Here is a 24342-nt window from a genome sequence, read left to right as displayed (position 1 = left end):
GCAAAATAAATCTGCTTGTTCAGATCATGTATGTATATTAAAAAGGTCAATGGCCCCAGCTCTGATTCCTAGGGGGAGCTTTTAACTTTTAACATCACCTAATTCAGGAGTCCCTTATACCATAATCCTTTGCTTCCAGGTATGAATGCCAGTTTTGAACCAATCTATGCAGCACCTCTAATTTCCATTTCTTTTAGTTTGAGGTCTCATCTCCTGGGGGACCTGATCCAAAGCCTTATGTAAATCAAGATAAATGTTATCGTATGTACAGCACATCTTTGATTATATGCATTTTCCTTCCCTATTTTATTGTAGCATATAATTGAAAAATAATCACCTTCTTCTAAACCTATGCTGTTTGCCAATGTGTCTGTTTTTACTACGTAATGCTCAGTCATTTCCTTAGTAATTACTTCCATTAATTTACCTGTGATGCATGTTAAGCTTACTGCCTACAGTAACTAGGATCAGACCAAACTCATTTTTATAGATGACAGGATATTTGCTATCCTCCAAGGAATCTATCCAATGTGCAGTGATTTTCATAAACTATATGTACTCACTAAACTCCTTAAGCACTCCAGGATAAATGTTATCTGTTGCAGGCATTTTTGATAATCTAAGCACTACATTTTTCAAATGACTATAGCACCTCCTTAAAAGTCTCTGTATCTACTGGGAGTTTATTGAATTCTTCACTTACAAAAACAAACAAATATTTTTTTATATTTTTTTATCTTCTGCATATTTTAGTTTGCCCTTATATTTTTAATGCACTTCATCTTCTCACTGACTTTTCTTTTACTACTAAAATACTTAAAGAAATTTCTTTGGGTCATTGCTCCTATTTCCACAATAGTCCTCTTTAACTCCTTTTAGCTTTCCCAATATCTTTTTAAGTCATTGCTCTCATAACCTCTAGCACTGGAGTTATTGGTCTGTTACAAGTTATACAACTATTATCTTTTCTTTGCTGTTTCTTTTTTAGATCCTTATTTATTTAACATGTCTAAGTGGATTACAGAGGATTCATTGCATTATTCTGATCAATGGTGAAGTACATGTGTATAATGGACTTCTTTCAAGACTAGTAGCATCAGTTCATTATAGACAGGTTTGTTTTGTTGTAAACCATATGCCAACTGCAATAGTGCCAAGTTCTCTGTAAGTCTTTAAAATTAAAAACAGTAATTACTGACTCTTCTGTTCTTTTCATGAAAACAAAACTATTTCCTATTTGGCGCTCATTGCCATATATAGCTAGGCTGATTGTTGTACAAGGCCATATCAAGTTAAAGTTAAGTCTTCACTTGCTGATGCCAGCTTCTTGGGATTCTCCTGGCTGCACAACCTAATCCTCTGTTGATAATGAGATGACCTTGAGTCGAAATGTTGTGTTAACAGAGCTTGTATGCATACAGTAAATGAAGTCTGTTTTGCATCTCAGAAACAATGTACTGTAGCTAAAGCACTAGTCAGACAATGACAGATGCCCTGTCAAAGTTAAGTGGATGCCATTAGGAACTTCTTATTTCGGAATCTGTTTGGTGCTTTCTTGATATTCAGAATTTACTTTTTTGTGAACTTATTCACATCAATGTCACCGACCAAAGGTGATTCTTCATAACATTGACTTTGTTCTAGCAGTTTTGGAATGTGATTCTCTGTCATTAATTTATCGTTAATGTCAGGTCCTTCCACAAGTTCAGAGATTGTGAGTACAACTGTGGAATCCCAGTACTTGAGCCTCAGGTCTAATTTTCAATAGAACTCATTTTTGTGTATTTAAATTTTTTCCCCTAATTGGTTTTGATTCCTTCTCAAGAACTCACTCTTAAGCCCATTTGAATCTTTAAACTGGCCCAGTAAGGTATGGCAGTTTCTGGGAGTGTTCTGTGATGGAAAGGCTTCCTTAACTGTTTGCTAACTGGAAATAGTGTGACCATGGGTATGCAGAAGGAATGGAAACCCTAAAAACCAACAGTTACTTACACAGCACCACATGATAATATTTTCCTGCAGTTGTAAAGTTAAAACAATTAGGATTTCAGTTGTTATGATTGTTGTCACCAAATAAAAGCAGGAAAGGTAAGAAAATATCAATAAAAAAACCCAGCCTTTATGAAACATTGAAATGATTAAAAACTATATTAAACAAAAAAATGAAATAAAAAATGACTGTCAAAATTTCAAAATAGAAGGTAAGAAATGAAAACATAAAAATCCAAAATTGGAAGCATACAAAAAAACAAACAACTAAGGAACAGCAAAACGAATGTAAAATAAATTAATAAGAATAAATTAACAAAACCAAAAGAGAAATAATCTGTACTACTAGGAAAAATGGATCTGGAAATGAAAAGGCTTAATTGTTGTCCACTAAATGCCAAAATATCAAAAAATGTAGATGCACCAAAATCCAAAAAGTAAACCAAAAGTTGTTAAAAAACACAGATGAAAAACGTGCAAATAATGCACAAAAATGAAAACTATATTGAAAAAATCATTACACAATCAAAAAAAAAAAACTGACAAAGCCAAAAGAAATGTCATCCTAATTCAAAATCCTTAAATTGAGCTAAAAAGTCAAAGAACCTAAAAAAACATCCTAAACAAAACGATCAGAACAACACAAAGAAGCAGAAACAGAAGAGCAAAGGGGAACAGCGAGACAGAACACAGGGGCAATGCCACTGAGTCAAGGCAGCGGCAGCAAGTTATTCATATCTAGCAACACCTGGAAACTATTCCATAATAAGAGAATTAACTAAACAGAAGTGAACAATTGAAATGAACAATTACAAAATAATTAAAAGAAATTAAACTTAAAGAGAACATCATTCAAAAAACAAAAAAACAATTTTTAAAAATGCAAAAAACAACACTGCAGTCCTTAACCCATCAAAGACCTAACATCAGTATATGGAATATTAGCAGAACACATCCTCATGCCAGTGTAAGAAGAAAACCTGGAGCAGCTACGGTATTGTCAATGGCTCAGATGACTTTTCTATCCATTAAGTCTTTCTTTGTTTTTCAATATTATTTTTGTTATTGAATTGATCTTTGTCTTCTGTTTTGTGATCATTATTTTATTCATTATTTTGTGAAATATTATGTTATTATTATTGTGATAATTCTATGTAAATGTCTCATATTTCTTGTTCTTGTATATGTTAAGCCCAAGGAGGCGGGTCCCCTGATATTACAGCTAAGGGACTTGGCCCTTGTCTTTTTAAGGGACTAGCACTCTGTACCATGGCCACTATGGCATTAATTTTCAAATGCTGTTGTTCAGTTACCGCCTTTGGATTATAATTGTGTTCTGGATTTCTAGATTTGGAGTAACGCTCCTGTCAAGGAAAAATTACGAGAGCACCAGCAGTTCTCAGAGCACTGTGTATTATTTATGTACACAGAGAGCGCAAATCAGTCAATAAAATTAATGCATGCCACCTATGTGAGGATTTATACTAGGCTTTTAATAACAAAAGACGGTAATACCAAAATATAATTACAAGGCTTTAACCTTCAATATAAGTAAATGCATGATGCAAATAAATGATGTAGATGCACGTTTGTGTCTGGAGGACAAGTGCATACTTTAAACATCTGAAAATGTCTACATAATGAAAACATCTCCACAAGAAAAATATATATTTATAAAGGTGTAATATCATCTCATAGGGTTCTGACCAAGCCCTATGAGAAAATGTATTTAATAAGTATAAAATACAAAGGAGACAAAGCAAATACTGCAAGTTGTGGAATGTGTATGTGCGTGTCAGACTGAGTACTTATAATGTATGTGTTTGTGTGGTTTTGCAAGTATTTATGTGTATTATAGGAAATATAATACATTACTCAACACTCCCCTTGATAGCGGAGCTCTTTGGAGCCTTAATGCCAACTTCTGACTGCTAGGCCTCACTTTGAGTTTTATGAACTAGTACTAAGGTATTGTACCATGTTAGCCATTATGAATGTAGTGAAAAGTCAAGGAAAATGTCAACTTTTATTGGCTAACGAGAAAGATTACAATATGCAGGCCCCTTCTTCAGGCAAGATGTCATCAATCACATCTGAGTTGCCTCAAAAGCTTGCATATTGTAATCTTTTAGTTAGTCAATAAGAGGTGTAATTTTGCTTGACTTCTCATGAACTAGTAAGAAACATCCCAGGCACTACCCATGTAGTGTGATATATTTGCTTAATGAGTGTCATGGAAGAAATTATTATGTGGAAAAGAGAAGTCATAAAAACTGGAAAATGAACAGAGAACTCCACCAGAGCAATAGGTGGCAATTCAGAGTTTTTGTGGTGGACATGCAGAACCCTGTTATACATTACAGGGGGCAAGCTGGCTAGAAGCTGCCAAGAGTGCCTGGTTCATTATTTAGGAGTCGAAGCTCAGAGATTTTGTGATACTTGAGGCTAACTTGGGGAAGTGGGACAGGAATTAAAGGGAATTAAAGAGAATTCCTAAGTGGAAAACTGCTTGGTGGGCCTGCCAGCTAGTAGACCATTAAATATACAGTTGGCAGGTGGATTGGGCAGGGGCTCACTGGTGGCATAGAAGTGTGACAAAAACAGAGAGAGAGAGAGATAGAAGATATTGGCACCCAGCTCACAATCTCCTAGTTTTGACCAATAATTCTCTATAAATACCCAGTCAGATTTTCTAAAGTAGTTTGGAGGTAATAAACACAAGTTAACATTAGGACCTTTGGCAGATTTTTTTTACTTTGTTCCAGGTTCTGGGATTTGGCCCTGTTGTTTGGCTTGTTGTGTCTCTAGTATTCTGACACATGCCTGCTTTGCAGCCACAATCCAAACCTTTACCCCTTTAGTTAATTCATCTCCTGAGTTTTCGGATTAGTCCTGTGAACAGTTGGGTCCTGCCAAGATCCTTACTAAAGACCCTGAACTTTAAAATGATAAAACTCAATTTGTGTCCAGCCCTTGGTTCAACAGTGTTCTATTTTTTGTTTCCCCTTAACTTGCTTTGTTATTTGGTTAAATTGATTTTCTACCTGATTGCAAACTGTCATTTTAACTTGAATTAATAGTCTCAAACACATGGTACTGAGTCATCAATACTTACACCGTTCTTATTAACTTTACACAACCAACATTCTGGTTACAAAGAAGAGGAAACCATTCATGCCTTTAAGGTTAATTTCGATGGAAAAACTGGATTTTTTTTCCAACGCATTTGACAATTTCAAAATTCTAGGTTAGATTAATTGTCTTCTCAATTCAAGATTATCAGTTCCTTTAGCATCAAAGTTAATGTCACATCCATTAATCCAAGGATCCACGTTTGCATTTCTATTAGTTTCTATATTCCTTCTGCATTGTGTCAATAGAATATGACTATGCAGGTCTGAATTAATATTTGAAAGGTACTCTATTATATTTTTAAATCTACTCTATATATATATATAAAATCCTAAGCCTAAAAGTGCAACAATTTTATGTGACGTTTTCGTCACATTTTTTGTCACGCTTTAAATCAGGCTTATTTTAAAACCTTCATATATATGTTTGGTACCAATCTTTTCAGAATTTTTGAACTGTAATGTGATGTTGTTAAATTTCCAGATTCTTATTCCATTTTTAAATTATAAACTAAAAAATATCAAGAACTCACGTCCTGTGAGACGAGACTTTGTGACAAGAGATTTAACCACACCCGGGGCCAGAAATAAAAGACAAAGTGTAGATGACAAAGTACAACATCGTAGAGACAAGGCAGTGAGACAAAAGAACAGCTACTGTACAGGCTTTTAAATGTTAAAAGCACCGCGCGAGATGCAGATCACACGGCATGGCAGCAGGAGCAGCAGCATCAAGCAGTGGCAGAGAAGCGAAGTGGCTGGCGTGTAGCGCAGGCCGGGGGGATTGGCGAGCGAAGCGAGCAGGGGTTGAAACCCCTAGTAATCTACGTATATCAAAAATTGTATTTATAGATTTTTTTAGTTGACAAAGGCTATAAAAATGTTTTATACCTCAGACCTACACATGGGTTAAGGTAAGTGTGATGCAGAAGTGATGTTTAGAAGTACCCCAATTTGTGACTTCTAGGAGAGTAACCAATAATGATGCAATCCCTGAGCACCCCAGGCTTATCCTTCCCATTACACATCAAATACCACCTGATTGCAAAAATGAGTATATCATTATTTAATTATATTCTTATCTGTTCCAGGAGTGCATGTTTATTCCTGGGTTGAACTCAGCAGACACAGTTCCTGCACACTGTTTTCTTGATGCCCTTCAGACACAGAGAGGCCTTGCCGAAACCCTGGGATGTATCCAATTTGCTGGTAGCAGTATAAAGCTGAATTCCATCCCACTCTGCACGGTGCCCTTGTGAAACACCTTGCGTCATCATCTTGTGAATGGCAGATTGGGAGGAGCACTCAAGCCGGGTGCTTCACTGCAGTATCTGCTCTTCTGAGAAAATCAATCAGAAAGCATAGAAAAAAAAAATCCTGGGTCTTTTCACCTTTTGTTGGAGTTTGGAATTTTCCAAAACTGTTGATCCTTTTCAAAAGGTCTTAGCATCCCCATGACAACCAGTTCCTACAGGAAATCTCCCAGGGCAGCCAGAAAAATGGGAATAAAATGGGCTAAAGCCGAGTTCAAGAGCTAAACTCGTAAAGCAAGTTAAAAAGACACACACAAAACTCAAGATATGGAATGAAGGCAAAACCACATTTACTTCTATTTAAATTTGCAGTATAAAAATAGATTACATTTGTATTTTATATAACAGAATTAATGTAAAAGTATTATTTTGTATAACCACTACCTGCAACAGAAACAGAATCATAAAGGCTTCACAACACTGTTAAAAACTCTTGTCATTTTTCTTGTCAGTTTTCAAGTTAGCAGAGTTTACACAAAAAGCACCAGCGATGAATGTCTCAAGAGAAGCAAATTTAAAAATAAAACTGTCTGATGTAAATCCGAAGGAGAACAAAAAATCTCACCATAATGTTTAGGAAAATAAATGAAACAAATTCGGTATTGATAAAACAGACTTCTGACAACACAGTGATGGAAAGAAAAGTTAAGAAAATGGAAAAATGGAGGTCTGTTCATTCTGAGCATTTTGAGTGTCTGGTTTAAAAATAATGTAAGGCAGTTAAATAAGATAATAGTGAGATATACAGTATATGCTCTTTGAACCTCATTCTTTAAGTAAAGCCACTACAGAAGATAGATAGATAGATAGATAGATAGATAGATAGATAGATAGATAGATAGATAGATAGATAGATAGATAGATAGATAGATAGATAGATAGATAGATAGATAGATAGATAGATAGATAGATATGAAAGGCACTACATGATAGATAGATAGATATGAAAGGCACTACATGATAGATAGATAGATAGATAGATAGATAGATAGATAGATAGATAGATAGATAGATAGATAGATAGATAGATAGATAGATAGATAGATAGATAGATAGATAGATAGATAGATATGAAAGGCACTATATAAGATACACCCATTTACTGCACTCACACACCACAGATTTTTCTCTATGATGAATTTGTGCTCAGCATTCCTGTTCTAGTCTACAGCAGATGCCCAGCTATAACTAAATAGAACACAACTCCATCTCACCCCGGTTTCCAGGACATGTAGCAGTAGTGCAGCCTCCTGAAAACACTGAAGATCACACTGGTAGACAAGGTTAGAAATGAAGCTATTCTGCTTACTCAGCTACACAGTGTTATCTGTTTACTCAAGAGGTGCAATGTATCTGCTTTTGCATGTGCAGCTCCACAACACCACCCACCCTGTTTCGCAGCTGTTATTGTTTCGATATCTTATAACAGAAGGGAATCAAATAATTTTCCATGCATGTAATCCACATAACTCTATTCAGATCAAGGACCTTCATTGCCATTGAAATCTCAAATACTTTTTGCTAAAGAAAAGCACTCATCTGTGCCAGTGACAGCTATTACAATCACAATTTGTTATCTTGTACATTTCATTGCTGACATCAGGAGAATCTGAAATCTTGAGGTGGCTCTTGTAAGATCTCTCTGTATTTAACAACAGTCCCTTAACATGCCATCAGTAATTACAGTATATGCTTATAATAGATTTCTTCCTCTTTCTGATAACAGAAGGGACTCAAATCATTTTCTTTGCGTTATATCTACTGAACACATTGATATTACAGTGTTTTATATTTGACCTCTCCGCTAAAAATCTTTTGCAGTTAGCAAAAAAAAAAAAACCCACAAGGATTAATGTCTGTTTGATATACTAAAACCCGTAGTGAAGGTTCATTGCAACAGAGCTGTGCTGGATGTTGCTCAAAGTTCTTTTCTAAACACCTTTCACCACATTTTCATTTTTTTTCTTACATTCAACATGACCACTCCCCATTGATTCAGAATGGCACTAAGCTGTTACAAATTAAACTCAAAGTACCCAACATATAAAAAACTGGAAAACATACTCACATAATACAACTCAAAATATGTATCAGATAAACATAGCAGAAATAATAATGAGAAGAAGAGAGTCAATTTATGGTTACACTGACATTGTAGATGGTCGTGGAGATCTTCCCCAGAATTCTGAGGAAACTGTCTCCAACTTATGATTGCTCCATGATATTCTTGCATCACATGTTACTATTCTACACTTAAATGTAAGACTTATTCAAATATTGCACTTTCTTCATACTGATTTGGACATATTTTCAGGTAAGAGTCAGAAACTGGTCATGGTTTCCTTGAGCTGCTGTATACTTCCATGGCAGGTCCCCTAAGTCATAGGCAGCCTCTTAGAATCCACATTATCCAACAATTTCTCCATTTTACGCGCATTTTACAACAACATAATTTCTTATAATCTGATTGAAAGTAGGTTTAGTGACCCAGCCTGTGATTTCATCCACTCTCCGAGACACTTTTGAAATGGTTACTGTTAGGGCTTCTAGCCAGCAAGCAGAGTTATTTTTGGGAGGCCTCCAGGCTCTGCTTATTAGATCAAAGTTTCTTTGGTGCAGCATTATAACTATATAATCGGACATACGTATGTTTTTTATATAATTGGAGCACAGCCAGGCAGGCTAAGTGACATACTTAAGGTTGCATAAAGATATGGGAAGTAGGGATTGGACAAGAAGTGTTATAGTTTGAAATGTATAAAGTTTAAAGTGAGTAGTGGAAGGCAATGGTTTTACTGAATGCAACTAAATGTCTGGGAAAAAAACTTTCATGTCTCGGTTATGAAAGGCCCTGAATATGTACTGAGGTACATGATGGCACATCATTATCCCAGGTTTCATTTTCATTTGTCCCTAAATGGATACCTATTGGACATGGCTCCAGTACACCCTCCAGTGTCACACTATACTAGTTTTCTCTATGTATACTGTAGGGGCCAGGCCCACCATTAAAGTAGGGTTCACTATTCCCTAAATATCCATAATGCGGATGGGAGACATCGGTCTACAATGTGAAGGTGTCAGCCCAGGTGTGGGTAAACAAAGTTTGAGGCTTTAGCTGAGGACTGAGGGCCAATAGCAGAAGAGACTCAGGAGGGGAGAACAGCTGATTCAATAATGAATAATTAAACATGCAACTATTAGATTTCTTGTTGTAGAGCAGCATCTGACAACTCCATCTCGTAACAGCCAAGTGGCATAGTGTATCAGATTTAATCTCTCAGGTAACTGGGGTAAATTTTAATTACTTGGCAAAAATTAAAACGCTTCTAGTGTTGATTTAAAAAGGACATCTGATTTAAGAAATATTAGCTAAGCAAAATTTCAGGGCATTATACAGGTAGACCAGCTAAACAGCTATGACAAATTAATTAAGCCAAAGTGTGTAAACATTACATGTATAAGAATAATTACAACATTTTACAATGATAGTTTAAAATTACTTACCTAATGAAACAATGTCTCAGACCAAACTATAACTTTGAATCTAATAATAAGATTACTTAGAGGTTGTGAGAATCTGAACGATGTGGCGCTGTGGTTAGTGCTGCCCTCTCCCAGTTTCAGGAGAGCTGATTTGAATCCTGTCTGTGTGGAGTTTTTCTGTTGCCTCCATACCTGTGTAGGGTTTTTTTTATGGCACCCTCTGTTAATCTCATTTCCTAAAGATGTGCCAGTTAGTTTCTAATTTAGGAGGGTCCCATTTGAGGCCGATTCCTGCCTTATATTGAGCACTGCTCAGATACACTACCATCTCTGCAACTCTGAATTGAAAAAACTATGTTTGAAAATTGATGGAGCGGTTCTGGTAAAAGAGGAATTGAGTATTAACAACAGTAAAGATTTTAAAAAATCTAAAATGTAGTAAGCCTGCTGTTATTCCCAGTGTTGGGTGATACCCAGTGCTGCAGAAATAGGCCCGTGACCCCCTCAGTCCTGCCTAAGAGTCTGGAAATGTTATTTGACAGTCATTCACACCTATTTTGTTAAATTAACCTTCCCAGATTTAAACAGATCAGGTTGGGGAGCATGAACTAATTAAAAAAAAACCAAAGACAAGTCAGTTAAAGACATGGAAGACAATTCTATGAACTAAAACTCATGAACAGAATTCATCTTGTCTTAGCAAGAAAAAGTGATGATGCTCAGAAATTGGGAAACAAGAAGACTATTCATATGAAATCAATTATTATGGATATCGGCAGCCACTGCTGGGGAGTGAGCTGAGTAGCAAATTGCTGAACAATAAACACTAGTAGTCCTCTTTGTTAATTATAATCAAATACCCCAACCAGAGCATAAAAAAACAATCATTAGGTGTATTGCACATGGACGCTTCTAACAAACTCCAACAGTAAGTAAACTAAAGATTGACCCAGGCTAGTACAGAGCAGCAGAGTGGAGACAAAAAAAAAAACTTAACAAGTATTAAACAATATTCTTAAATATATGACAAGAAATGCAAAAATATGCTGTGCAAAACATTGCAGAAATATGTTGAAAAAAACTCTTGGCAGATATTTTTTTTTAAACCTGCATGGTTACAAAATATTTTGCATACATTAATTTACATTTTGCAAAAAACAAAAAAAAAAACAAACAAAAAGAAAACAAAAGAAATATATGAATATCTGCATTCTTTTCAAATGTCTTGACTTTAAATATTGAATTAGATAAATGTAATTAGTGCCTCCTTATTCTCATTTCATCACTTAAACCTGTTTTTGCTTTTTTATAACTTCCGCCTAATGCTATAAAGGCTACGTGACCATTTGCCAGCAAAAGGCAACCAAGTATTGTACTTTCCTGCCAAAAAGTGAAATATCAGTTTGTCATAATTGTTACACTTGAAATTATTTGGCAAATAAAAGCATTTTGTACATAACCAAAACAACAGAACACTGAGACTGACAGAAAGAATATCTGCCTGGTGTTTTGGTTGATCCATGGCTTTTAAACCCTAGGACATGTCTGATGAAATGTTAAAAAATAAAGGCCAATGCAAAACGCACACCCTGTTCCTAAGATAAAATCTGTTTAAATTGCTCAGTCTTCCTGAAAAAATTAAAAGTATTTGTTTTGAATGCCTTGAGGGTTTCGGTTTAGTCAGTCTGTCTTGATTTTAATTTTTCCAGTACATTCATAGCTTTCAAAACTGATCCTGGTGACCCATCTGTGCTTAAATATTTAAGTTTGGTAATTCTGACACTAGACAATTTCCTCCAATAGTCAAAATTCCCTCAAAAACTGCCTGTGATGCCCATGTACAGGTTGTCGTTGCTATTGGTTTTCTTTTTCCCTACTTGTATGGTGACTCACAGATGTGCTACACAATGTTATCCTCTGTTCCTGGGTCGATGTTCCAGGCCACTGTGAGCAGACACCCCACATCAGATCTTGACTTCTTTAAGGTATATAGCCTTTGACATGAAGGAGTGCTGCCAATAAAGATTAGTGGTCTTGTATAAAGACATTTTCAAAAATATCAGTTGTTAGCTAGTGAGTCTGAGGTTAGGATGAAAGCAGAAGGTGAAGCATGGATTGAAATGAAACAAAGCCAACAGTTATGGCTAATGTGTCGTTTTCAAAATACCTAATGCTATAATTCTTAAATATTAGATGAACATGACCTTAAAAGCACACAGTTTACAAAATGATTTTCTTTGGTTGAACACTGAAGCAAAGTAAGGTGCCAGCTTAAAAACATGTGTCATTAGGGCACAATGGGCCTTGCTGTTACTGTGCATTAACAAAGGGGTGGGGTGGCTAAGAGCAAGGTTCAGGATTGAGGAGGATAAGTGGGTTAGGTTAAACATCATAAGACCATTAACATTTTGAACAATTATTAATAAACAACATAAAAGCCCAAATCAGGTAAATCAAGAATTCTAATAAATGATATTAGCAGTTAAGAGCTCAGTTGCATTAGGATCAACAGATGTAGTGTGTCACCAGGGTCACATTTGGCAAATGTCAGTTTTGGTGAGTAAACCAAAAATATTTGACTGAGTTTTCAACAACAACAAATGTAATACTCCCACCCATCATCCCATGTTCAAATCTCGATTCTTTTACATTTTCCATTCTCTTGAGGGCTTCAGTTGATTTTTCTCTTTATCTCAAAGACAAAAGAGTTTTAATCTGGGATTAAATCAAGGATGTTTTTCATTTTTGCAGGTCATGTGATTTCCATGTTTATCTCAGTTCCTTGGTTTTATCTTTGTTTGTGATTCAAGTTGACCATTTAAACATAGAAATGCACCTTTTAAAAGGTTGTCCTTGGGTAGAATCCATTGTCTTGATGTGTTTGTTTAGTTATTTAGTTAAGTTATTCAATTCAGCTAAGTCCTTCTTTAGAAGTCATGTGCGTCTATTCCTTTGTTTTCGTAGCTTCGACCATATTTTGGCTGGCGCTGCAGCAAAAAAAAAAATAGAAATAACAATGAACATTTAGTCAGGAAATAACTGGATGCATTTGGTGAATAAATATGAAAAAATGCAACAAATTCTTTTCTTTTTACCAATCATTACATCAGTTCACCACAGTGCAAGAGATAATATAATCATTGGCCTTAACTCAAGAATCTCCTGAATCAGATGAGAAAATTGCTTGGTATACAGTACCAGGCTCTCTGAAAAAGAAAACCTTCACAGTTTTTCATACAGAAATAGCTAGCCCAGAGTCCATTAAACAACTTACAACAGTGAATGGTTAGCCTTTATCGTCCATAACTATACATTCAAGAAACTGCCTCGCACCATTACAGCTGCAGCTATGGAATGACACAAAACTGGGCCAGAAAACACAGGCTCAGAAACTGGACGGGTTTAATAAAACTCACTTTTTATGTTTATCTTAAGTGCTTTCTTCACTAGACTGACACTTTATTAGTTTTAAATCTCTTCTTCTAAACTTGAAAACCAAAGTCCACTTAAATTCATTGTCATCGTACCTTTCAGCACAATGTAAAGAATTAGTTGCTATAAAAAATAAAATTGTAATTCACACAACAACTGAAGTGTTTCCTGCCACAGATATAAAAGAATTTTGATGTTCCTGCCACAGCGTGTTCCTGACTTGCACTTGGAATTGGTTTTAGCTTTCCAATGACCCTGACAAGCATACTGGGGCAAATAAAATGAATAAAAAATAGAACAGAAATATTAAGGGCATTTCTCTTTTTCATATACATGAAGATTCAGTGTTGTTTTGTGGTCCCCTGTATGACTGAAAGCTGTAAATTGGGTAATAGATTTTTTTATCAAGATAGATATTTACAAATAACAAACTTTATAAATTTACAAATTACATTTGTGACTCAAACCTCCAAAGCTATACTTTATCCTTACAGTTGAAAATGTTTTAATTAAAGGCAATTCTGACTGCCTCATAAGCCCTGATGTTATAGCACAGACACTGAAATCTCATTCATTCTATTTTTACTTCCCTGAGGAATTAGAAATCCTAGGAGAAATGTTCATGGCAACAAAGTGCAGAAATGCAAAACAGCTATGTATCCAGTTTCCAAGCCTGTTTAACCTAATTCATGTATATGGGGGAGCCTGGCCTTACACTAACTTCATCAAATGCAAAGAGCCAACCGTTGACGGATACACTCGATGTACATTCTGTTACTGTAGATACAAATGCTTGTCAAGTCCAGTAGCCTGCTCCTCCAAATAGTAAATCAAGTGGTGTCGACTCCATACTTCTGACATGCAGACATGGCTTTTCTGGCAGGCAATCCAATATAAACTCACCCTTAAGAATTCTGAAATATTCTTTTTTTTCTGTTTTACCATCTACTAGCTGAAATACCCAGCATTGCCCGGGAGGAAAATAAAGTGTTTTTTTTAATTGTTTGAGAAAAATATAATTTAAAAATAAAACACAACTTTAAAAATAAAAATAAATTAACAAACAATGAAGATTCACTAATGTGCTTGTCTTGCAGTCTTGTATATATGTTATCATCCAGTTGACGCTCGGAACCGGCCAGCTCTATTTAATTTCAAAGGCAACAGGGGCGCGGTGGTGGTGCTCAAACATAAAGAATGCTGGCAGTCACCTCCAGTTCGCTCTCTGGTGGTCCTTCCAAGTGTCAACTGGTTGATAACATGCATACAAGACTGTAAGATCATCTCCCACACTACCCAGAAGCGGGTGGAGTAGGGCTGATTTTACTTTACAGTATTTTTAGTCAACCAATGAGAAACTTGTGTACCAAGTTTCATGAAAATCACTTCAGCGGTTAAGAAGTACATACACACACACACACACATTGACTTTTATATATATAGATTTCTATCTTGTTTTTTGAGGACATGCACTTAACCTTTAAAATAGCCAACAATAGTAATTAGAGGACGTATGTGAGAAAATTGCCCTGCCCTGAACTGGCATACACTTCAGGCCTGATCCAAGCCTTGTGCCAAATGCTATTTGGATAGACCCTGACCTTGTAGTGAAAAACAGAGGTTCAGGAAAAGAATGAACGAACGAATGAATTAATGAATTTTTTGCAACAGCTTTGTGGATTATATGCAGCAAGTACCAATGGTGGCTATGATCCACTACGACAGCAGCCACAGCCATATGCTAACTTTAGGGTCATGTTACCAGTTATGATGCCATAGTTTTACCTTTTCCAAGTAAAACAAGACAGAAGAGTTGTGATGAATGAAATGGGTTCTACCAAATATTATGTACTTTAACTGCTAGTAGTGGTATATCGTTCTCCATTATTGCTTTAAGAAAGGATATTCTTCCTTCTGCTAGGATAAACTCCAATCCTCAAATTCCCTGAATTACCTGCTCTGGTAATGTTATGTTAGGTTATATTACCGTCCCACATATCCTGCTTTTACTTTGCTACACAAATGCATATATCAAGTCATATAGTATTTTGTGTTTACGTACAGTATATAGCAGGAATCTTCACTCACCAGCAGGTGCCAAAGTAAAGGCCCCTCCATTATGGAAGATGTCACTCATCCTGCACATAGACTGTTTGCCCCCTTTATTGTGAGATTCGTGCAGCTTGTGGGCTAGCACTACCAGGTTGAGGAACATCTTCTTCTTGGATGCTGTCAGACTAATGAATACATCATCACTACATCTGACTGTGCAGTCTCTCTGACTTATACTACACTTTGCATTTTGTTTCAGTAGTCTCATGAACTAAACTATTTGCTGATACCATTTTACTGCTGCTAATTACAGGGCATACTGCAATAACATTTATTTCAGCTATAGTTTCTTACTGTATTTATGTATTAAAGTTATTTCATTCTATTTATCATTTATATGTGATACCCTTATGACAAAGTCTGTGGGGTTATTTTTTGTTATGAAATTTTTTTTAATGAGGTTATTGTGGGCACTGTTTAATTACCGTGACCTCAGAACTGAATTTCATTTCTGCACATAAATGTTGGAATGACAAGAAAAGATCCATAATCCTTGATTACGGTTTCCAGAGGACCGCAGTGACTGCAGGTTTTCATTCCAACCAGGTTCCTACTTTGAAGACAGTCCTGGCTGATAATGACACTTTGTATTTTACCATATTGCTTGTTTGTGTTTTCATCCTTCTGACAAATTTTAATTTCACTGTTAGAGCAGAGATCCTCCCACTCAGTTCTGGAGGGCCACAGTGGCTACATGCTTTCACCTCAAATGATTTCTTAATTAAGACCCCTATATTTGCTGCTAAAGCAGTATGGTTTTTGGGCTTAATTTTAGTTAAGTCACGTAATTGCCTATTTTAGTTTTAAACAGCTACATTTAGGTTTTAACTGTTTCCTGTTTTCTTAGCCAAACACAGTTAATAGTAAAATACAAATAGCAAAGACATCTCCAGCCCTCCAGCTCACTTGTTCAGTTTACAATGGTGAATGTGCATCATGAAATATCTGTGTTAATAAAATACTTAGAAATAAATGAGAGAGAAAAGGGGAGGATTATGAAGTGCAATTCTGATCTGGTCTACAGTACTAGGGTGTTGTACCGTGTTAACCATTATGAATGTAGAGAAAAGCCAAGCAAAATGACACCTTTTATTGGCTAACTAAAAAGATTACAATATGCAAGCTTTCGAGGCAACTCAGGTCATCTTGCCTGAAGAAGGGGCCTGAGTTGCCTCGAAAGCTTGCATACTGTAATCTTTTTAGTTAGCCAATAAAAGGTGTCATTTTGCTTGGCTTTGATCTGGTCTACAAAATGAATTTAACATGTAGCTTGGATGAATGAAAGGACTAACAAGAAATATAGTTACAGATGCCAAGTTTCATTCCAAGCAAGGACTGCCTTCTAATTAGGAAATGAACAAACACTGCAGCCCTCCAGGACTGTGAGTGAAGATTCCTGATATACTGTACAGAGTCAATCAGTGACACATCAGAAATGTGAGTGGCATACCCTGCAGAGCTAAAGAAATATTCCGTTGTCTTCAATGCAGAGAGTGGACACATTTTGCAAGGTGAATCTCAAGTGATTCTGATGCAGTTCCACTGTCCTTAAACACAAGAAGCAAACCTCCTTGAACCCATGACCTATTTGGTGTACCCATGACCCTGAGCAGTGTCACAATGGGCTGTAATGTTTAATCAATGATCTTGTCCTGTTGAGCGAAAATAATATATGAAGAATGCTCATTACAACATTTAATCAAGGACTACTCTGCTGGGCCTTGAGCAAGACCCTTAACCTGTAATTGCTCCAGGGGTGCTGTACAATGGCTGACCCTGCGCTCTGACCCCAAGGGGTATGCGAAAACTAACAAATTCCTAGTACAAGAAATTGTATAAGGCGAAATAAAGAACAACATAAACAAAAAAAAATGACTCAAACCGCCTACAACTGAACACCAGCAAAACCAAGGAGGTGGTGGTGGATTTTAGGAGGACCAGACCCCTCATGGACCCCGTGGTCATCAGAGGAGACTGTGTGCAGAGGGTGCAGACCTATAAATACCTGGGAGTGCAGCTGGATGATAAATTGGACTGGACTGCCAATACTGATGCTCTGTGTAAGAGAGGACAGAGCCGACTATACTTCCTTAGAAGACTGGCGTCCTTCAGCATCTGCAATAAGATGCTGCAGATGTTCTATCAGACGGTTGTGGTGATCACCCTCTTCTACGCGGTGGTGTGCTGGGGAGGCAGCATAAAAAAGAAGGACACCTCACGCCTGGACAAACTGGTGAGGAAGGCAGGCTGTTTTGTAGGCACGGAGCTGGACAGTTTGACATCCGTTGCAGAGCGACGGGCACTGAGCAGGCTCCTGTCAATAATGGAGAATCCACTGCATCCACTAAACAGTATCATCTCAAGACAGAGGAGCAACTTCAGCGACAGACTGCTGTCACTGTCCTGTTCCACTGACAGACTGAGGAGATCGTTCCTCCCCCACACTATACGACTCTTCAATTCCACCCAGGGGGGTAAACGTTAAAATTATACAAAGTTATTGTCTGTCTGTTATACCTGCATTGTTATCACTCTTTAATTTAATATTGTTCTTTATCAGTATGCTGCTGCTGGAGAATGTGAATTTCCCCTTGGGATTAATAAAGTATCTATCTATCTATCTATCTATCTATCTATCTATCTATCTATCTATCTATCTATCTATCTATCTATCTATCTATCTATCTATCTATCTATCTATCTATCTATCTATCTATCTATCTATCTATCTATCTATCTATCTATCTATCTATCTATCTATCTATCTATCTATCTATCTATCTCATTCACTGATTGGCCACCCTTCACAAAGAAAGCTATGTTCTTACATAGTAGACAGAGGAGTTGCTTTCCATGGCGCTTGTTGTGTTTCTTACCAGTATGCATCTAAATTGTGTTTTGTACAGTCTGAATACTGCATATATGCACAAAAAGCGAATAATAAACTGGTTGCTACAGTTTCCAGGTTACAGTAAATTCTGTGGCTGACAGCTTGCCATCCCTTCAAGGATATTTCTACTGATTTGGAAGGAGATCATCATCATTTAAAGGCATTGCAGTGTGGACATTGCATAAGCCTCTCATTTTATCACTGACCAACACAAGGTTGTATGTTTAAGCCCATGTTTCTGCTAGAACATCACTAGGAAGGTAATAAAAACATTAAGTGCCTCAGAGTTTCTTAATTTCTCTACTCAGGACAGAACCCAAAATCAGGAGAACAGGACATGCCCCAGGGGGAAGTCTAAGGAGCTTGAACCCACCAAGAAGGATGAAATGGACTTCCAAGAACCAGAATATCTGGTCTCTCACTGTCAGGAATTTTAAAAGAAATTAAGATGGAAAGAGAAGCAGTTTGCTTTTGAGCTCAAAAGGAAATGGAACTTTTCCCAGTTTGAATGTGCCCATCATCTCCGCTATCCTGAAAATTGGTGTGCTAAGCACCCCCTAGAAGACATAACACACACACCCAGAATAAGAGGTCTGCTAAGTGTGACGATAGTGATTCTCTTCACAGTATAGTCTTTTTATTATTTCTTCACTTTTTTGGCAACTAGTTTTGTCATAATAAACACAGCATGTTGTGTCAATCAGCCTTTTGTTTGATTACCCAGTATGAGAGCGGGCTGCATGTCCCACCCATTGCCACTGGCATTGGATATTCATTTTCAAAATAGTAGCCATAATACTTGAAGCAGTTTTTCCTACAACTGGTACATATTTAAAAGAATAATTTTCAATGAAATGATCCTGTTTTAGAATCCCATTGCAAATAAAATAGTTTTTTTTTGACAGTGGATTGCAATATGCTTCATTGTAATCCAAGCCAAGTACATTTTCCTTGGCTCTGTCAAAATGACACTATTATTACTGATGTCACCTTTTCCATATAGTCAAACCTGAATTAAGAAAAAGATAATTCAGTGAGGATTAGTCAAGAATGAGTCCAGCTGCCTTTTCAAGAGGCTTAGAGAGTTTGTGATCAGGTTTTAAAGAGTACAGCCTTAGCCACCATGTGATTCTAATGATCTTGTCTGAGTTTAGAAGTAGAAATCTCCGTCCTTTGTTAACAAGACTCCTTTTTAAGTGATTAAACCATTTACCTTTCCAGGTTTCCTGGCAACCATGCTAAAACAGCCCAGAATATGGTTTATGGCCTTTGTGTACCTGTCTAACCTAGCTTTAGTTAGCCATTAAGACCACGTGAAACTGCAGCAATCCACCCTGCCTGATAGGGACCCTCCCCTCTCACTCCCCCCTCTTTGTATGTGAGCTGGCTGGCTCGTCTGAAGAGTATTTGGTTTTCATTATGACTGAGACAATAATTGCTCCTTAATTTCACCTCAAATGCCTTGGATTTGGTCAAAGTCAGCCATTCTAAGCACTAAAGAAAAGTGCTCTGACTAAATTAGATGGTTTAACTATTATGTAACCGCTTGAGAAATTTAATTTCATTGCGGTGCTGTAGATGACATCAGCGATGCTTCAGTTAAAGGTACCACCTCTAAGCCCCCCACACCAGAAGGCGCTGTGTGGAGTCGCCTGATGAAATGGCAATCAGTCCAAAGTCTGTTCCTGTCTTGTAGGGAAATTAGAAGATACTATGGGTGTTTTTCTTTTGAAATAAAATGTAAGCCATAATCAAAATGGCAATAAATACTTCTTAATGAAACAAATAACAGCCTTTCATTAGTGTCTCTTTCTTTGTAAAAACGTATATAAGTTATTACTGAAGAATTTGAGATCATATAACATAAATGTTTCTGGTTATTGTTGTGCAAAATTCAAAGATATTAATTTACTCGTTGGTAAAGCTTATTTTTAAGCTAGGCACAAAATGAAGAAAGAAATATACCAGGCATCACCAGAACTTGCTTTGAGAATGCTATGGATTTATTATGTTACTTATTTGATGCATTTACTGTAGAATTATTACATAACCCAGCCACAGGGGATGCACAAACCAGTGTGTTTCTTCGTGCCGGTCCCAAGCCCAGATAAATAGGGAGGGTTACATCAGGAAGGGCATCCGGTGTATAATTTTGCGAAATCAATATGTGGGCAACAATACAAATTTCCATACCGGATCGGTCGAGCCCTGGGTTAACAACGACCGCTACCAGTACTGTTAGCCAACATGGTGCTGGTGGAAATTGGGCTACTGTTGGCCAAAGAAGGAGAAGAAGGGTGGTGGGAGACGTGTCCGGAGGCAGGATGAGAGGAGGAAAGTAAAGAGAGTGGAACTGAGGGTAGGAACTTTGAATGTTGGCAGTATGACTGGTAAGGGGACAGAGTTAGCCGATATGATGGAGAGAAGGAAGGTTGATATATTGTGCGTGCAAGAGACTAAATGGAAGGGGAGTAAGGCCAGGTGGATTGGAGGTGGATTCAAATTGTTCTATCATGGAGTGGATGGGAGGAGAAATGGGGTAGGAGTTATTCTGAAGGAACAGTATGTCAAGAGTGTTTTGGAGGTGAAAAGAGTGTCAGACGGAGTAATGATTATGAAGCTGGAAATTGGAGGTGTGATGATGAATGTTGTTAGTGCATATGCACCGCAAGTTGGGTGTGCAATGGGTGAGAAAGAAGATTTTTGGAGTGAGTTAGATGAAGTGATAAACAGTGTACCCAAGGTACAGAAAGTGGTGATTGGAACGGATTTCAATGGGCATTTTGGTGAAGGGAACAGTGGAGACGAGGAGGTGATGGGTAGGTATGGTGTCAAGGAGAGGAATGAAGAAGATCAGAGGATAGTGGATTTTGCCAAAAGGATGGACATGGCTGTGGTGAATACGTATTTTAAGAAGAGGGAGGAACATAGGGTGACGTACAAGAGTGGAGGAAGATGCACACAGGTAGATTACATCCTATGCAGAAGAGTTGATCTGAAGGAGATTGAAGACTGCAAAGTGGTGGCAGGGGAAAGTGTAGGTAAGCAGCATAGGATGGTGGTCTGTAGGATAACATTGGAGATCAAGAAAAGGAAGAGAGTGAGGGCAGAGCCAAGGATCAAATGGTGGAAGTTGAAAAAGGAAGACTGCAAGGTTGAGTTTAGGGAGGAGGTGACACAGGCACTGGGTGGCAGTGAAGAGTTTACCAGACAGATGGGAAACTACAGCAGATGTAGTAAGGGTGACAGCAAGAAGGGTGCTTGGCATGACATCTGGAAAGAGGAAGGAGGAAAAGGAAACCTGATGGTGGAATGAGGAAATACAGAAGAGTATGCAGAGGAAGATGATGGAAAAGAAGAAATGGGATAATCAGAGAGATGCAGAAAGTAGACAAGAGTACAAGGAGATAAGGCACAAGGTGAAGAAAGAGGTGGTGAAGGCTAAAGCAAAGGCGTATGATGAGTTGTATGAGAGGTTGGACACTAAAGAGGGAGAAAAGGATCTGTATCGATTGGCTAGACAGAGGGACCAAGCTGGGAAAGATGTGCAGCAGGTTAGGGTGATAAAGGATAAAGATGGAAATGTAGTCACAAGTGAGGAGAGTGTGTTGAGCAGATGGAAAGAGTACTTTGAGAGGCTGATGAATGAAGAGAACGAGAGAGAGAAGAGGTTGGATGATGTGGAGATAGTGAATCAGGAAGTGCAAAGGATTAGCAAGGAGGAAGTAAGGACAGCTATGAAGAGAATGAAAAATGGAAAGGTCGTTGGTCCAGAAGACATACCTATGGAAGCATGGAGGTGCTTAGAAGAGATGGTAGTGGAGTTTTTAACCAAGAATTATTACATCTTTTACACTAACGCTTTCATTTATAAACTGTCTACCATAAGACTTTGTTTAGGTGGTGTTCCAAGTACATTAACACATACAGTACATGTTATAATCATGCTTGGAGACTCCATTAGACAAAGTGATAAAGTAGATGTTCTAAATGAAAAGAAAAAAATCACAAGGGTTGTTATGGTGTATAAAATCTGTACATTTTGGTTTCCATTATATTTTGTTCGAGACAAGACAACAGATGAACGAAGACAGATCAAAGCAGGTTTTGTCACACCTCACTTTCAAACAGCTGTTTCCTACATTGAAAGGAAGACATTCTGGGGCTCAATTATTTTACAACCCGGGAAAGGATGCTCTGCTGACACCCCAGGCTATTGATTACTTTATGGATGGACATCTGGGATTTATGGCATGGGGAAGGGAAACAGGCAATATCAAAGAACTTTATTATCTGGGAAAGAGTTTGAGCAAAATTTATCAATCACATTGACAGCCAGCCAATCAGGTTCATGTGTTGTGTAACCAAGGCATGATATTTCATAATAAATATGCCTTGGTCTGGGAGAGGAAGGAGAACAGGAGGAGGAAGAAGAAGAAAGAGCAGGAGGGAGGAGGAGAAGAAGAAGAGGAACAGACAAAGACGACATTGGTCGTCAGAAAGGCATCATGAACATCCATTGCTAAATCAAACGCCTCCCTGGGACATTCATCCTTGTCATTTCAACTTTTTCGTAAGCTTTTCCTAAAGACTATATATATTCAGACTTTCCTATCAGTACTTATTTTCTATTCTTTGTTCCAGTGGTATTATTATTATTCTCTTATTATTCTTGTAATAAATACCATGCTGCTTTTAACTTTCTATGCTTTGTTTTAATGTCTAGAGTGATTGAAGTAATAAGGTAGATTTCTAAGAGCACCTGGCGTAGCTGGAGATTTTGCCATTAGCTCTGTGCTGCGGGGTTTTAAGGCTGAGAGTGAGGCGCCACTCAACAGTTAGGGGGCAGTATGATAAGAAGGTATTCTTGGCTGATAAATGGCCTATAGTTAAGGATACTGAGTCTTTGTATGTTTTAATATTTTCTTGGAGACCAAAAGTAACATTTAGGTCTGAGGTCTATTTAAAACATCATACGTTGTCCGTGCCGATAAGTAAATAAGTCTCTTGATGTGCTGAGAGAGTGACAAGTTGTGTTATACTTAAAGCATTTGTGTGGTTTTTAAGTGCTAAAAGTTAGCCAACTGTGTGTGAGTCATTTGTAGGGCACTGTTGTGGTTAGGGTCTGTGTGTGTGTGAATCTATGTATGTGTGTATTATCATTTTAAAGTGCAACAGTAGACCAACCCGATAACGAACCTGACGAGAACATTTACCCTTGAACAAACAGGTAAAGGGTAAGTAGAGGGAAATACTACGATAATACAGGGTTATTTACTATTTGTTTAAACTGATCCACCTCTGAAATAATTTATTCCAGTTCAGGATTCCAGTAGCTAATCAAACATCGGTTACAAATGTCACAATGTTAGAATGAGGGAAAAAAAAATGATCAGTTCTGTAATGGCTGATTTCCTCGAATTTTCATGCAGAGCAGTCTCTAGAGTTTACACAGAATGCTGCAAACATCAAAAACAAAACATCAAGTCAGGGAAGGATGGACAAACTGGTTAAAGCTGACACAGTTACACTAAAAACCCCTCTGTACAACTGTGGTGAGCAGAAAAGCATCTCAGAATGCAAAAAAAATTTCGAACATTCAGGCAGATGAGCTACAACAGAAGAAGACAATGTTGAGTTCCACTACTGTCAGCTAGAACAGAAAGCTGAGACTGCAGTGTGCACAGGCCCAGCAAAACTGGACAGTTGAAGACTGGAAACACATAACTTAGTCTGATGAATCTCCATTTCTGTTAAGGCACACATATGGTAGGGTCAGAATTTGGTACCAACAGCATGAATCCATTCACCCAACCAGCCTTGTGTCAATAGTGCAGGCTGGTGGTGGTAGTGTAACAGTGTAGGGAATGTTTTCATCGCACACTTTGGGTCTGTTAATACCATTGAGCATTGAGCTTCACTTCATGGCCAGAATTTGCCCATTTTCTAATGGCTACTTCCAGCATGACAATGCACCATGAAACAAAAC

The 24342-nt window shown here is 37.4% G+C and overlaps 1 protein-coding gene across 1 annotated transcript in view; it reads right to left on the bottom strand.

Annotated features, from left to right (window-relative positions):
* Positions 1–6703: 6703 nt before the first annotated feature.
* The window catches only part of LOC114646087 (uncharacterized), a 95215-nt gene continuing 77576 nt past the window's right edge, over positions 6704–24342 (bottom strand). Inside the window, exon 7 of the mRNA XM_051922493.1 lies at positions 6704–12906. Within this exon, the coding sequence (XP_051778453.1) occupies positions 12847–12906 (60 nt within the window). The 3' untranslated portion in view covers positions 6704–12846. The remainder of the gene's footprint in view (positions 12907–24342) is intronic.

Source organism: Erpetoichthys calabaricus, chromosome 2 (genome assembly GCF_900747795.2).
Source record: "Erpetoichthys calabaricus chromosome 2, fErpCal1.3, whole genome shotgun sequence".
In the NCBI taxonomy this organism is placed as follows: Eukaryota; Metazoa; Chordata; class Cladistia; order Polypteriformes; family Polypteridae; genus Erpetoichthys; species Erpetoichthys calabaricus.
The sequence above is the reverse complement of the archived record's forward strand: the minus strand, read 5'-3'. Positions and strand labels throughout refer to the sequence as shown.